Source organism: Eupeodes corollae, chromosome 3, assembly GCF_945859685.1.
Source record: "Eupeodes corollae chromosome 3, idEupCoro1.1, whole genome shotgun sequence".
In the NCBI taxonomy this organism is placed as follows: domain Eukaryota; kingdom Metazoa; phylum Arthropoda; class Insecta; order Diptera; family Syrphidae; genus Eupeodes; species Eupeodes corollae.
Window position 1 is genome coordinate 131,094,328 of NC_079149.1, and position 12,272 is coordinate 131,106,599.

General features: G+C 28.8%; 1 protein-coding gene across 7 annotated transcripts in view; it reads right to left on the reverse strand.

The window, feature by feature from the left end:
* Window positions 1-569: 569 nt before the first annotated feature.
* LOC129948825 (dual specificity calcium/calmodulin-dependent 3',5'-cyclic nucleotide phosphodiesterase 1) overlaps window positions 570-12,272 on the reverse strand; it is a 501,195-nt gene continuing 489,492 nt past the window's right edge. For all 7 annotated transcript variants that reach the window (XM_056059902.1, XM_056059901.1, XM_056059900.1 and 4 more), the window contains 3 exons: window positions 9,400-9,649; window positions 8,196-9,333; window positions 570-6,542 (listed from right to left, as the gene is read on the reverse strand). In XM_056059902.1, coding sequence (XP_055915877.1) covers window positions 6,439-6,542; window positions 8,196-9,333; window positions 9,400-9,649 — 1,492 coding nt within the window. In that variant the 3' untranslated portion in view covers window positions 570-6,438. The remainder of the gene's footprint in view (window positions 6,543-8,195; window positions 9,334-9,399; window positions 9,650-12,272) is intronic.

The window sequence follows — 12,272 nt, forward strand, 5'->3', positions numbered from 1 at the left end:
AAGCTGGTTCCATTGAGCTTAGGAGGAAGCCTCAAGATTCATGTGGTATCACAATGGGCCATTAAACTGGCCTAAGTGTGTCCGTTTCCATCTTGGACAGCCACTATAACCTAACCTAACCTAACCATAATATGACATTTCAAATCCGTACATTGATTTTGACAGATGAGTAAAGGGAAAAAAGAACGCAAGTAATGATTTACCTTCAGATCTAAAAATTGTCAATAACCTCCGAAAAGTAGATCTTAGATAGGATTTTCGTTCCAAAAACCAATTTCTGACAGGCCTGAGAACTCATTGAGATTTTTTAGTGCAAATGACTCCAGTATTGCTGTCAAATGTCACTTTAATAAAACAACATTTAGTTTTTTTTTTTAGTTTTTATTAATTCTTAAATTTCCTTTTAAATGTTATTCCCATTTTTTTTTCATTCATATTAAATTTATTATTTTTTGTTGTTTTTATTTTTGTGTGAAAAGAACAAGAGATTCATTTCTCTACTGATGGCTTAGAGGTTAAGTAGAATAGTTTTCATTTTGTTCAGAATTTAAATTAATTTCTTGTTAATATATTGTTTTTGTTTTTATTTATATAAATAGTACTCTAACAAGATTATAGATAATAAAATATTTATAAGTAAGTATTTGCTTTGCTTGCTTTTTTGTTTGCATTCAGGTATTTACAGGATTTTTAGTATATTTTTTTTTTTTAAATTATAAATTAAACATAGAAAACATTATTTTATTTAGAGAGTTTACTATATGTGATTTTTGTTAGCAGCAACAAAACAATAAAATAGATTTTATTTATAGTACCTTTTTGTTTTGTTCTATATATGAAGTGTTTATGCTAATCTAATATTTTATGTTTTTTAAATATTTTTTCATTCACTAATAATTCCTTGTCAAATTTTCTACTTCATTCACCTGCACGAAGAGAATCTTTAAAAGATCTCTAAATCCATTAAGATTTTGTATCTTTTATATTTTGTCTTACTATTTTTAAATACCTAATATTTTTTTTTGTTTTTATTTTATACTTTTATTAAACTAGTTTTAAATGATTGCTTCTTTCTTTTTGTCGTAAGTTTATAATAATAACAATATTTTTTTTTATTTTTGAATATTGCATTCTCAAAAAACAGTTAATAATTAATTAAAAACAATAATAATAATTTTTACTATAAACTACTTTCATTTTTAAATGGATATGGTTTTATTTTTATTATTTTATTTTATATATTTACTATAATTTTATACAGTTTCTGGGGGTAAAGACTTTAATAAAATATCTGGCAACTTGATTATTTTCTAGCAACAAAACATATTTTTGTATTTAGTTTTTCTTTTTCTTTTTTTTTTTTAATTTAAATTTGTGTTTAATTTAGAAAAGAAATTAAAAGATTTTTGTACTTTAAAAATGTATCTCTTATGTAGGAAAAATATGTAAAATTGGTAAGAGAGAGAAAGAGAGGTTTTAAAGAATATTATAGCAGAGTAGAGAGTTAAAAAGAGAGATAGATTTATAGTTTGATTTTGTTAAATTTTAAAAATTTATTAAATTTCCTTGTATATTGTCAAAAAACAAAAATTTATAAATGGAATTATGCTGAAATTTCTGCTGCTGCTGCGATGTGTTCAATGTGTTGCTTTTCTCTTATATATCTTATAGTTTTAATTTTATTTTCTTATTAAATTTGTTTATATAATTTTTATACAAATTTAGTAGTTTTTTTTTCCTTGGTTTGTTTAATATGTGTTTTTTCTTTTTATTTTTATTTTAATGTTTTTTTTTGTTTGTTTGCATTATAATCTATCTTAATAAAGCTATGATCCCAATTTCAGCTGATATAATGGTACCTTACTGCTAAGTGAATTTACCATTGCTCTTTTATTTTTATTAATTATTATTTTTTTTTGTTTGTTGGATGGCTTTTGTATAAAATACTGAGATTTTATTTTTATTTTTCATTATTAAAACGTAGAAACTTTTGTTTACGTGCTTTGATTTTTAAATATTGTGAATAGTTTAAAAGAGTTCTTGAAAAAGTTCTGTACTTTGAAATTGAAGTTTATTTGATGCTGTGAAAATGAGACTTGACGTTTGTGACGTAAAATCCTAAGATTAAAAATTATCGCATGTGGCATAAGACGTCTTTAAAATTAAAATATAATAAGTTTTTCCTACGAGAGTTTTGCAACGTTAACGTTAATGTTATTGACTTTTGAAACAATCCAATGACAATATTTAAGATGTTATGACTAAAAATATTATAATAATTTGATCAGAATTAAGGCCCAACTATAATAGACTCAACCGAGCTTAAGCCAGCTTAAGCGAACGAACCAATACGCAGCCTTATATGTCACTAACCATAATAGACGCTCTGCTCGGTTTCGTTAAGTTTCACTTACTTTCACGCAATTACGCAAGAGCCATTTAAATGGCTCGAGCTTAAGCAAATGTCAAATTTGCTTAATTTACTTGAATCCATTATGGTTACTTTCTGTTTTGACGATAACTTCTGATAATTTTTCGTTCGGTTTTGGCATTAGCTTACGTTCGGTTAAGTCTATTATAGTTGGGCCATTACTCCTGAAACCTGACAGCAGATTGAAAATTATATAAATTTGCATTTCTTTCAAATGAAGTAAGATATTAGCAATTGTTTATGCTTTAATTTTTAAACTCTTTATCGAGTTTAAGGATTGTGCGCATATTATGAACATTGTACTTTTTTTAAGTGGAGTTTTTGACATATTATCATTTTATACCACTCTCAAAATCAAGTGCTAGCAACATTTTGTAATGATGAGACTTCAAAATGTAAACACAGTCTTAATTTTGGAACGTATCTAAAAACTTAATGTGTCACCATTTCCATTCGTGAAATGGAACGAACTATGGTGAGCGTTTTCTTTTTCTGAACTGTCAAACTGTTCTGTTCATAGTATTTAGAGCTTTAAAGTTGTATTATTTTGTTTTAAGTTCAGAAGACTGTTTTTGAGTGCTCAGAGCGTGATCATCATGCCGGAAAAAAGATAAAGTAGAATGTTTTAGGTTGTGTTTAAATGGATCTAATTTAAGGTGACAATTGGTCATTATTTCATCTAGTTTACATTTGACAACAATTTGAAGTTGTAAATGAGGCTGGCATTCATTTTTGTTGAATATCAGTTAAAGTAAAAAAAACGACCAAATGTCAAAATGGGTAGCTTCCACAAGACTTCAATCTGAACAACGTATTATATGTAATTATGTTATTCTCAATTGACAGATACTGTAATTTGAAAAATCATATTAAACTGTCATAGCTTTTATTTGTTTAAAAATAAAACTCATTCAGTGGTTTCCAAACTTTTTCCAAATTACATTCATATAAAATCAAAAACTATTACAAACGATTTCATGTTTGAAAAAAAGGAAATGATGGTACTTCAAAAATGAATGAAATGTGGAGTAAGTCTTATTTTCGAAACTTAAATGACATTATAAACGTCAATTGGAGCAGACCTAATATTTACAATTAGGCAGTTTATATTTTTAAGATTTCTGAGATTTTTCTCACGTGGATTGACAGAGCGGGAGTTTTGTAATCAAATTAACTTTGCATTTCTTTTCCTCCTTTTTCAATTACGCGATGGAGAATTCTTGAGATATTGGATCATACAAAATTTTGTGTATATTCCAGAGAAAACGAAAATCTCTGTGATCTAAGGAACATAAACTGACCAAATGTAAATGAGACATTGTTAACATTGGATTGAATTGACGTCCCATCATTTCATCTCGCTTTTACTTGACGGTAAATTACTTTTTTTTTTTAATATGTAATTTAAAATTAGATACAATTTTTAAAATGTGAAAAGAAGTAACCTCATATTTTGCATGTATTTTTTAGTTTGATAGCCTTAAGGCTACGTTCAGATGGCGACTATTCCATTCGATTTTTCACGTATGCGGTTTTATCGAATACGAGACGGCGTTTCACACGAGAAATATTTGATTCAATTTTTTCACTTACGGGTTTTGTGTCATGGCAGGGGACACTGTCAGCAGTCAACCGACAATCGTTATCGTGCATCCACGTATTCCACTTATTTTTTTAAATCGAAAACACGACGTAATGAACGTTGAACGTAATGAACGAATTCGATGAAATTTTGTTCGTGTGAACGACACAATATAAAGATTAACGCTATTAATCATGTATACGATAAAAATACATACAAGATTTATCGAATCGTAGTGAAAAGTTCGTACGGTATACGGAAAAAAATATTTTACGAATACGGGATTTTCCCGCATGGGCTACGCGTGAACGCGCAAATATAACACTTGTTGCCACAAAATACCGCATACGCTATACGAGAAAAATATGGTCGTCTGAACGTAGCCTAACTCTGTTTAAATGTTGACAGATAATATTTCTTTGATGCTGTCAGTTGAAAAATGTCGGAATTCTTATAATCATTCTGAAATGATGATTTGAAATATTTTTAAAGGTTAAGCGAGTTTTACATTTGGGGTAACGAAATAGTAACCATTTGACATGTGAAACGTCAAAACTATGTACCTAAGAGAAGTTTACAATTAATGAATTCATGTTATAATCAAACGTTTTTCTTTTAAATGTTATCAATATTTTGTGCATTTAGTTGCGAAAACTGCTTTTTTCCTTATAATTTTTAAAAATATTGAAAAGTTACTGTTAACTTTATTTTATTCAAAATTATGCCTAAGCACGAATCAAAATTTATCTTAGATTATTGGACTGCAAATATTTTTAATTTTCTTTTTCTTATAATATAAAATACAAAGTAATATCTTTTTTTTATTTAAAGAGCAATGGTAAAATCTTACAAGACTGGTCCCTCAATCAGACATTTTGAAAAAATTTCCATCGAAACTAAACAATAATTTACAATATATAAAAATAATTTCCTTGGAAAATTAGGAGACATCGATATAGTTTTTTGTTTTTGTATATTTAATTTTTTTGTATTTATTAATATTGAGTTTATTTTTTTAATAATATATAAATATTTTATTTTTGTTGTTGTATGCGTACAAGTTTTTATTATATTTTTCTTTTATATTTGTTTTTGTTTATTATTTGAACTTTTTTGTTTATAGTTGGAAAAATAAATATTTGGAAGCTTGAAGATGCTCCTCCAAAAATATGTGTATCAGCTGTTGCTTTGTTTTTTTATTCATTGCTTTAGTTCAAAAGTAAAAATTTAATAATTTATTGTAAAGCAGTTTTTTTTGTTCTTTTTTATGTTTTAAATCAATTAATTTGGTGTGCGTAGTTTTCTTCTTTTTAATGGATTTATTTTTTTGGACAATATTTTGCAAGATGGCGGATAAATGTTTTGTTTTATGGTATGTATAATAATTTTTATAGCTGCACCTGTTTGTTCCTTTTTGAAAAAATCAGTTTTTTCATAAAAAATAGTTATAATCAAAAGTATGGTTAATCAATTTTTTGTTCATATAATGTCAAAATTTTATTAATTAGTTTACCTTTCCAACAATAAATTATCCATTGCACATATGAATACTGGAAATGAAAGCGGCGCGGCAGTGATATTTCATCATAAACTTTTTTATTTGTTTAATAAATAAAATAATAAAAAAATTTAAAAAAACAACATTTTAAACAGTCACACAGTTTTATTTTTCAAATAATTTTCTAAATAACAAAAGAAAATGCATTTAAATAATACTATTTTTTAAGAAAAAATGAAAACTAAAAACAGTTTAGAATTTTAGAGACAAAAGTATAGTAAAAAAGTTTTGTGATAATTTTTAGTAAAGGTATAGGAAGGTACATAATAAAAGTTGTTGTTTTTATATTCTTCACTTTTTTAGTTTTGCGTGTCCTAAGTTAGATTTAAAAATTAAAAAAAAAATTGTCACGCCATTAAATTGTACAACAATTAAATTAACATTATTATTGCCAATACTTAAATTTTAAATTGTATATTATTTATGTATTTGTTTATGTTTTTATATATTTATCACCTATTTACAAAAATGCATGTTTTTATAGCTTAAAATAACAATAATGGTGTTATACTTTCTTTTTCTTCTTCTGTTTTTTTTTAATAAATTTTCTTTTTATTTAAATAAAATTGTATAAGAGATTTTAATAAAGGTATTCGCGCATCATCATCATTTTCATATTTCATATTAGGTTAAAAAAACTTAATTTTTAATGCGGGTTATACGCAATAATGCAAAGTATTCTATATTTTTTCTAACATTTAAAAATTATAAAATTATGAATTTTAATTATATATTTAAATTTTTGTTGTTGTTGTTGTTTTAGTGTAAATTGTTGTTTTATGTTGCACATCATAACTTTTATATTAATTTGTTTTATATAAACGTCATCGAAATACAAAATATAATACGAGTACATTAGAAAGCACATTAATCATCAGTTTTTGATTTTGATGGATTTTCACTGTCATCGTTTGTTGTTGTTTGTTCTTTGTTTTCTTCGAGAGCAGCAGCGGCGGCACGAGCTTCAGCATCTGAATACAAAATATTGAAATAAATATCAACTTTAATTATATTCAAAATGGTTAATTATTTGTGATATTATCTTAAAAAAAATATCTTTTCATTTCTTTCAGTGTACGTCAATACTTTTTAGCATATGTCAAATTGAATAAATGAAATGTCAATGTCAAGTTGATTGGAACTTAACCGAAAGTAAGCTAATGTCAAAATCGAACGAAAAGTTATCGGAAGTTATCGTCAAAACAAAAAGTAACCATAATAGATTCAAATAATTTAAGCAAATGTCAAACGAAATGCGTTTCAAATTTGACATTTGCTTAAGCTCGAGCCATTTAAATGGCTCTTGCGTAATTGAGCGAAAGTTAGTGAAATTTAACGAAACTGAGCAGAACGTCTATTATGGTTAGTGACATATAAGGCTGCGAATTGGTTGCTTCCTTAAGCTGGCTTAAACTCGGTTAAGTCTATTATAGTTGCGGCTTAGGCCGTGTGTGAATTGCTCTAAAAATGTTTTTTTGAATTTTCTACCACGGTTACTGACTCTGGTGTGGTGAATAAATTGGGTTGGATAATTGGTGTTGGTTTTCGATGTCTAGTTTTCAATATCGCTTTCATCGGAGTTGGTATTTTTGACAACTGTCACTTGATTTTTGATACGTTAAGTTTTTATATTTTATAATGAATAGATTTACTCCTGAACAAAATTTACAAATTCTGCAAATTGGGTTCGGTTATTATGTAAGAGAATAAATATGTACATTGTACATTCTTAAATTTTAACAGAATTTTAGAAATAGTAGCGCTTCAAAAATCTGTACACAAAGAGAAAACGGAACGTTTGACTTCAGTTTAAACGTCATGAATTAAAAAAATAATTTAAAAGCAGTTTAAACTCGGTCTCAAAGTTTATTTTTGGTACCGCTTTTAAGTAGCAGCAAACTTTTCGGCTTTCCAGCTTATTTTTTTGCCACTTTTTTAAAACCACAAATGATACCATTAAGTTGTATTAATTCACTAAGTCCATATAACTTTTCAGTTTCTGTCATTTTAAATCAATAGGTCTGTTCTCCAGTTTAGGGTTTGTTTGATTTGCATTTTTTAAGAATTTGCACTGCTTAGACGTGTTCAGAAACCCCGTTTAAGAAATAACGAATGATAAGCTCTAAAGAAAAGGTTGTTCAAAATCAAGTTCCATAGGATTTAGTCAGTAAGTTGTTATTAAGTTTATACTTAAGTAGGTACTTTAAAACCATAACGAAAGGTTTCTTACAAGAATTGACATCTTAAAGAACTGTGGATCTTAAAAGAATGCCAAAGGTGAAAGTTCTGGTTTATTACTGATATTTTTTGTTTGCATATTTTCTTTCTTATAAGTAGCCAAAGGCAAAAGTACATAAAGCCCTTTACAAAAATCTTTCCACATCTTTTTTCCCTAAGGTATATTTTTAATGAAAATATTAATTTTTCGTAAATAAATTGGAAAACTAAAATATCCAGGAACAATATAAATTGGTTTGTGCTTATGTCAATATTGAAAAATAATAATAATAAAATTTTCTTATTATAACCTTTTTCCAAACATCAAAGACCCAAACGTCAAAAGCCATCAAATTAAAATAGTCACTATAGAAACATGAAAATATTGTAAAATGTAAACTTCTTACCCTTGACAGCTTGTTCCTTCCAAATCTTTTTATTTTCGGTGAGACAATTAACCCAGGGTTTCCGAATACGGAATTTCTGCTTTCCACCTCCAGCTCCAGTCGACGCTGCCGCCGCTGTTGATGACGACACTTCATCAGAGCCATTATTCGCCGTTGACTCGACTCCTTCACTGATTGACTCGCACGATGATTTACTCACCACCCCGCCCGAACCTGACGTATTCGTAGTACCATCATCAATGCTGGCGTTGGCATTTTTGCACATAGGTGCAATGGGTGCCAGCACGCACTCCAACATATCCGCACAAACCGACATACTCGGATCGACAATGAAATCGATAAAACCAATTTGTGATTCGGCAACCAGTGTATTGTTTCTATCACATAACGGACTGAATGGAAGTCCCAATTCTCGCTCTAAATCACCCTGCCTGAAGAACTCCTCGAGCAGCAACATCGTCCAGCGATGATGCAGGGACCACTTTTTGGCAGGATGCGATATATCACAACAATGCAATACCAGCGCCAGCGCTTTGGATTTGTCCACCGTTGGCTCGGCCAAGGTGAGTAAATTCTTCATGTTTTTCAATTGTTGAAAATGGAACGACATGTCTGTAGACAGGACCATGTCTATAATGAGAGTTCTTAGCTCCCTGAACTCCTCGCGAGACAAATTTGATAAAATATTGCAATCGTCGTCTTTGAGCACACGAAACGCCGCACTTATATGATGGTTTTCTAGCACCGCACGGTCATTGTAGACAAGGGCCGTTTCGGAACCAGACATCACATGGAAATTATTCGTGGTTCCGGTGTGTTCGAAGTCGTGTATTAAGGCAGCCAATAGGGTGGCGAAAATCTCTAGATCTGTCATCCAGTTCATGAGACCAGTTTGACATAGCATAAAGTGTATGGTTTGCGTGACGTCAGCCGCATGCAAATTGTTGTGATATGGATTGCGAAAGCGGCAATAACCCTCTTCGATGCGATTCAGGAACGTTTCCAGAGTAGCGGGTGCGATTTTAAATTTATGAATGATTCCATAACGATTGAGCAAATCATAGCCAAGATATTTGACAGGTTGTCCATTTGCCGCTTCAGCTAAAGCGAATACATCAAACGACCAATCATCAAGCGTCTATAAAATGTAAAAAAAAACATTGTTATTGTTGTGTGTGGTGGTTTGAATTGCAAGGAAACTTACCTTTAAAACTTTAACTACTTCCGGCGGAAATTGCATGAGAGCTGAGCTGGAAACTCTTCTGTATATTCGATCAACAAATATACCGGCACGTATGGCATGTGCCACCGACCTAAATTTCGGTTTTTCATCATTCCGCTTCCGGGTTGTAGCCAATTGTCGTGTGAAAGTGGAAGCCAGCCACTCACGAACCTCTGGTGGTACAGCATCCGGTTGTACCTCGGATAATTCATCATCTTCATCAGCGAGCCTCCTGTTTTTTTGAGATTTTTGTTGTTTTTTTTATAGGAACATTTGAAGGGAAAGTTTAAGGGAATATTTTTGAGTTTTCAAAAATCCAGGAGAAGGTTATTGGGAGAAAAGAGAAGAGAGTCCATTAGTTTTTGAATTTAACAAAATAAAATTTAAAAAGAAATAACTATGAAAATGAAAAATAGAAATTATAATTTTCTTTTAACAAACTCAAGCGTTTTTATAGGAAGTTAAATTAATAAATACATAAGAAAATGTTTTCTTTTTTAATTTAAGAAATTTAAGAAACAAATATAATAATGTAGAAGTTTTGTATATTGTGGTATTGTAAAAATATAAATGGGATATTACATATAATCAGATACAAAAATACATAATCATGCTTATAGGAAAAGTATTTTAACATTTATAGAAGAAAATATAGATTTTTCATTAAATTTCAAACATTCAATAAAAGAATTAAGTTGGAAAAAATGTGTCTTGCAAGAAAAAAGAGGTGCCAATTTTATTAAACAAAGTATATGTACATTATCCTTTAAAGGATTTAATGATGAAGAATTTACATGCACATTTTATTTATGTATCGATAACAATGTCAAACAAAATGCACGTTAAAAACTAAACATTTATAAAATATTACATATTGCATATAACATATATTTACATATATAATTTATATTAAAAGTTATTAACCTTAAAGGCAAAAATATTTAGTTACTAACGATGTTGTTTAGGAATTAGTAAATTGTATGTCTTTTTTTAATACTTAAAACGTTTGTTTTGACATTCATGTCAATAGTGTCATATTTTTTACTAACCAACCATTTTTTTGTTAAAATGTTTTGAGGTCTAAATCCTCATTGTAGAAGAAGTTCCAATGCCACAGATAAACTTCTAACCAGTTCATAAGGACAATACCACCACAACAAACTCATCCTTTTTTAAAAGCCATTTTTAACAGCAACTATAACACATTCATATTTGTGACAGTTCTTTCGGAAAACAACTAAACAAACAAACCTTAATGACAATATTAATTTTATGTTAGGATGTGTTCACACTTTTTTGAGGCGACTCATTTTGACGTCTAATAGCTGTATTTCATTTTCACTTCACTTCATAATGTATACAGGAAAGTGGAACAGACATTTTTTTAAATGAGCGCCATTGTGTCATAATGACGAAATGTCAAAAAGTGTCAGCCAAAACTAATCTAATGTAAAGACATTTTTTAGGTGACTTATTTTGACGTTTTATCATTTAAGCGCACCCTTATTCTGCACACTTTCTTGTCTTTTTTAAATTACCAATGGAGTCACGATCATGAAACTTCAAAATAAAACATTTCATTTGCCGTAAAGCTCTTTTGAAGTTTGACATTTGCGTCGTAAGATAAAAACAATATTTATATATTACAGTGTTAATATGTTTGGGAATATAAATTCTGCACACTTTACTGTTTTTTTTTTTAAATAACCAATGGAGTCACAATCACGAAACGTCAAAATAAGACATTTTAAAAGATTCGAAAAACGCCGTAAGACTCTTTTGAGGTATAAAATTTGCGTCGTATGAAAATAAAAACAATATTTAATTACCGTGTTAATATATTTGGGAATACTAATTCTGACATCTTATCATTTAACTCATTACCATATTTGATTGTAGAAAAGTAAACGGAAAGACATTTCAATTTTGTTTGTAATGATGAGATGTCAAAATGTGAACACAGTCATGACAGTTCTTTGACAGTGCTTCACAGCTGTGGAATATTTTCAACACCAAAAATAAATCTGACATACATATGTTCAGGGAGAAAAATAAGCGTTTTATTTTTTGATAATGTAGTGTTTATTTGCATAAAATTTTGATTTGTTATCAATGAAAATAAAATCTAAAAGACACAATAATGACGTTTGTAGTTATAGATATTTGTTCTAAAGGGCCCACCATTTGGTTTATGACTTTCAAAAAAAAAGAAATGTTTATTATTTATTGCTGGCGCAAACAATTGTGATAGAAGAGAAAATGTCCTTTATTCCAATAAAGTCCACATATATTTTTACACATAGAATTGTGCTTTTTGTTATAAACATTGCCAGATCTTTTATGGCAAAAATCAATTTAGATACATCTATTCAACCTTGTCACGAGAGAAAATGACAAAGTTGAAATTTTGTATCTGTTTCATCACAAAATGAATTCATTGCTACTCTATATCTATCCTACATAAAATAATATAGAAATATATGTCTGAAAGTAAAAAACAAAATGTCCAGCGATATAATAGCTTTGTGCTGATGTTATCTATTTTATAGAATCAATTTCTTTTTTATATTTTTTACGATGTTCATTATTGAAACAAAAATAGAGTTTATCTATAAAGTCGACGTTATAGAATGCATTTCAATTTGCTTTCCATATAATATTTTATTTAAATTTATATTTTTATGTCAATACAGTTAAATTCATCATGTGGTTGCATGGGTTGATTAAAAGGGCCGTTAAGCCATTGACCAGAAGAGTGAACCATTAAATCGTAATGGCTACCATTTTAACCTTCACTAACCGTGGACTCCATTTTATTTATTCACAGTACATAATTGACAGATATTTCTTACACC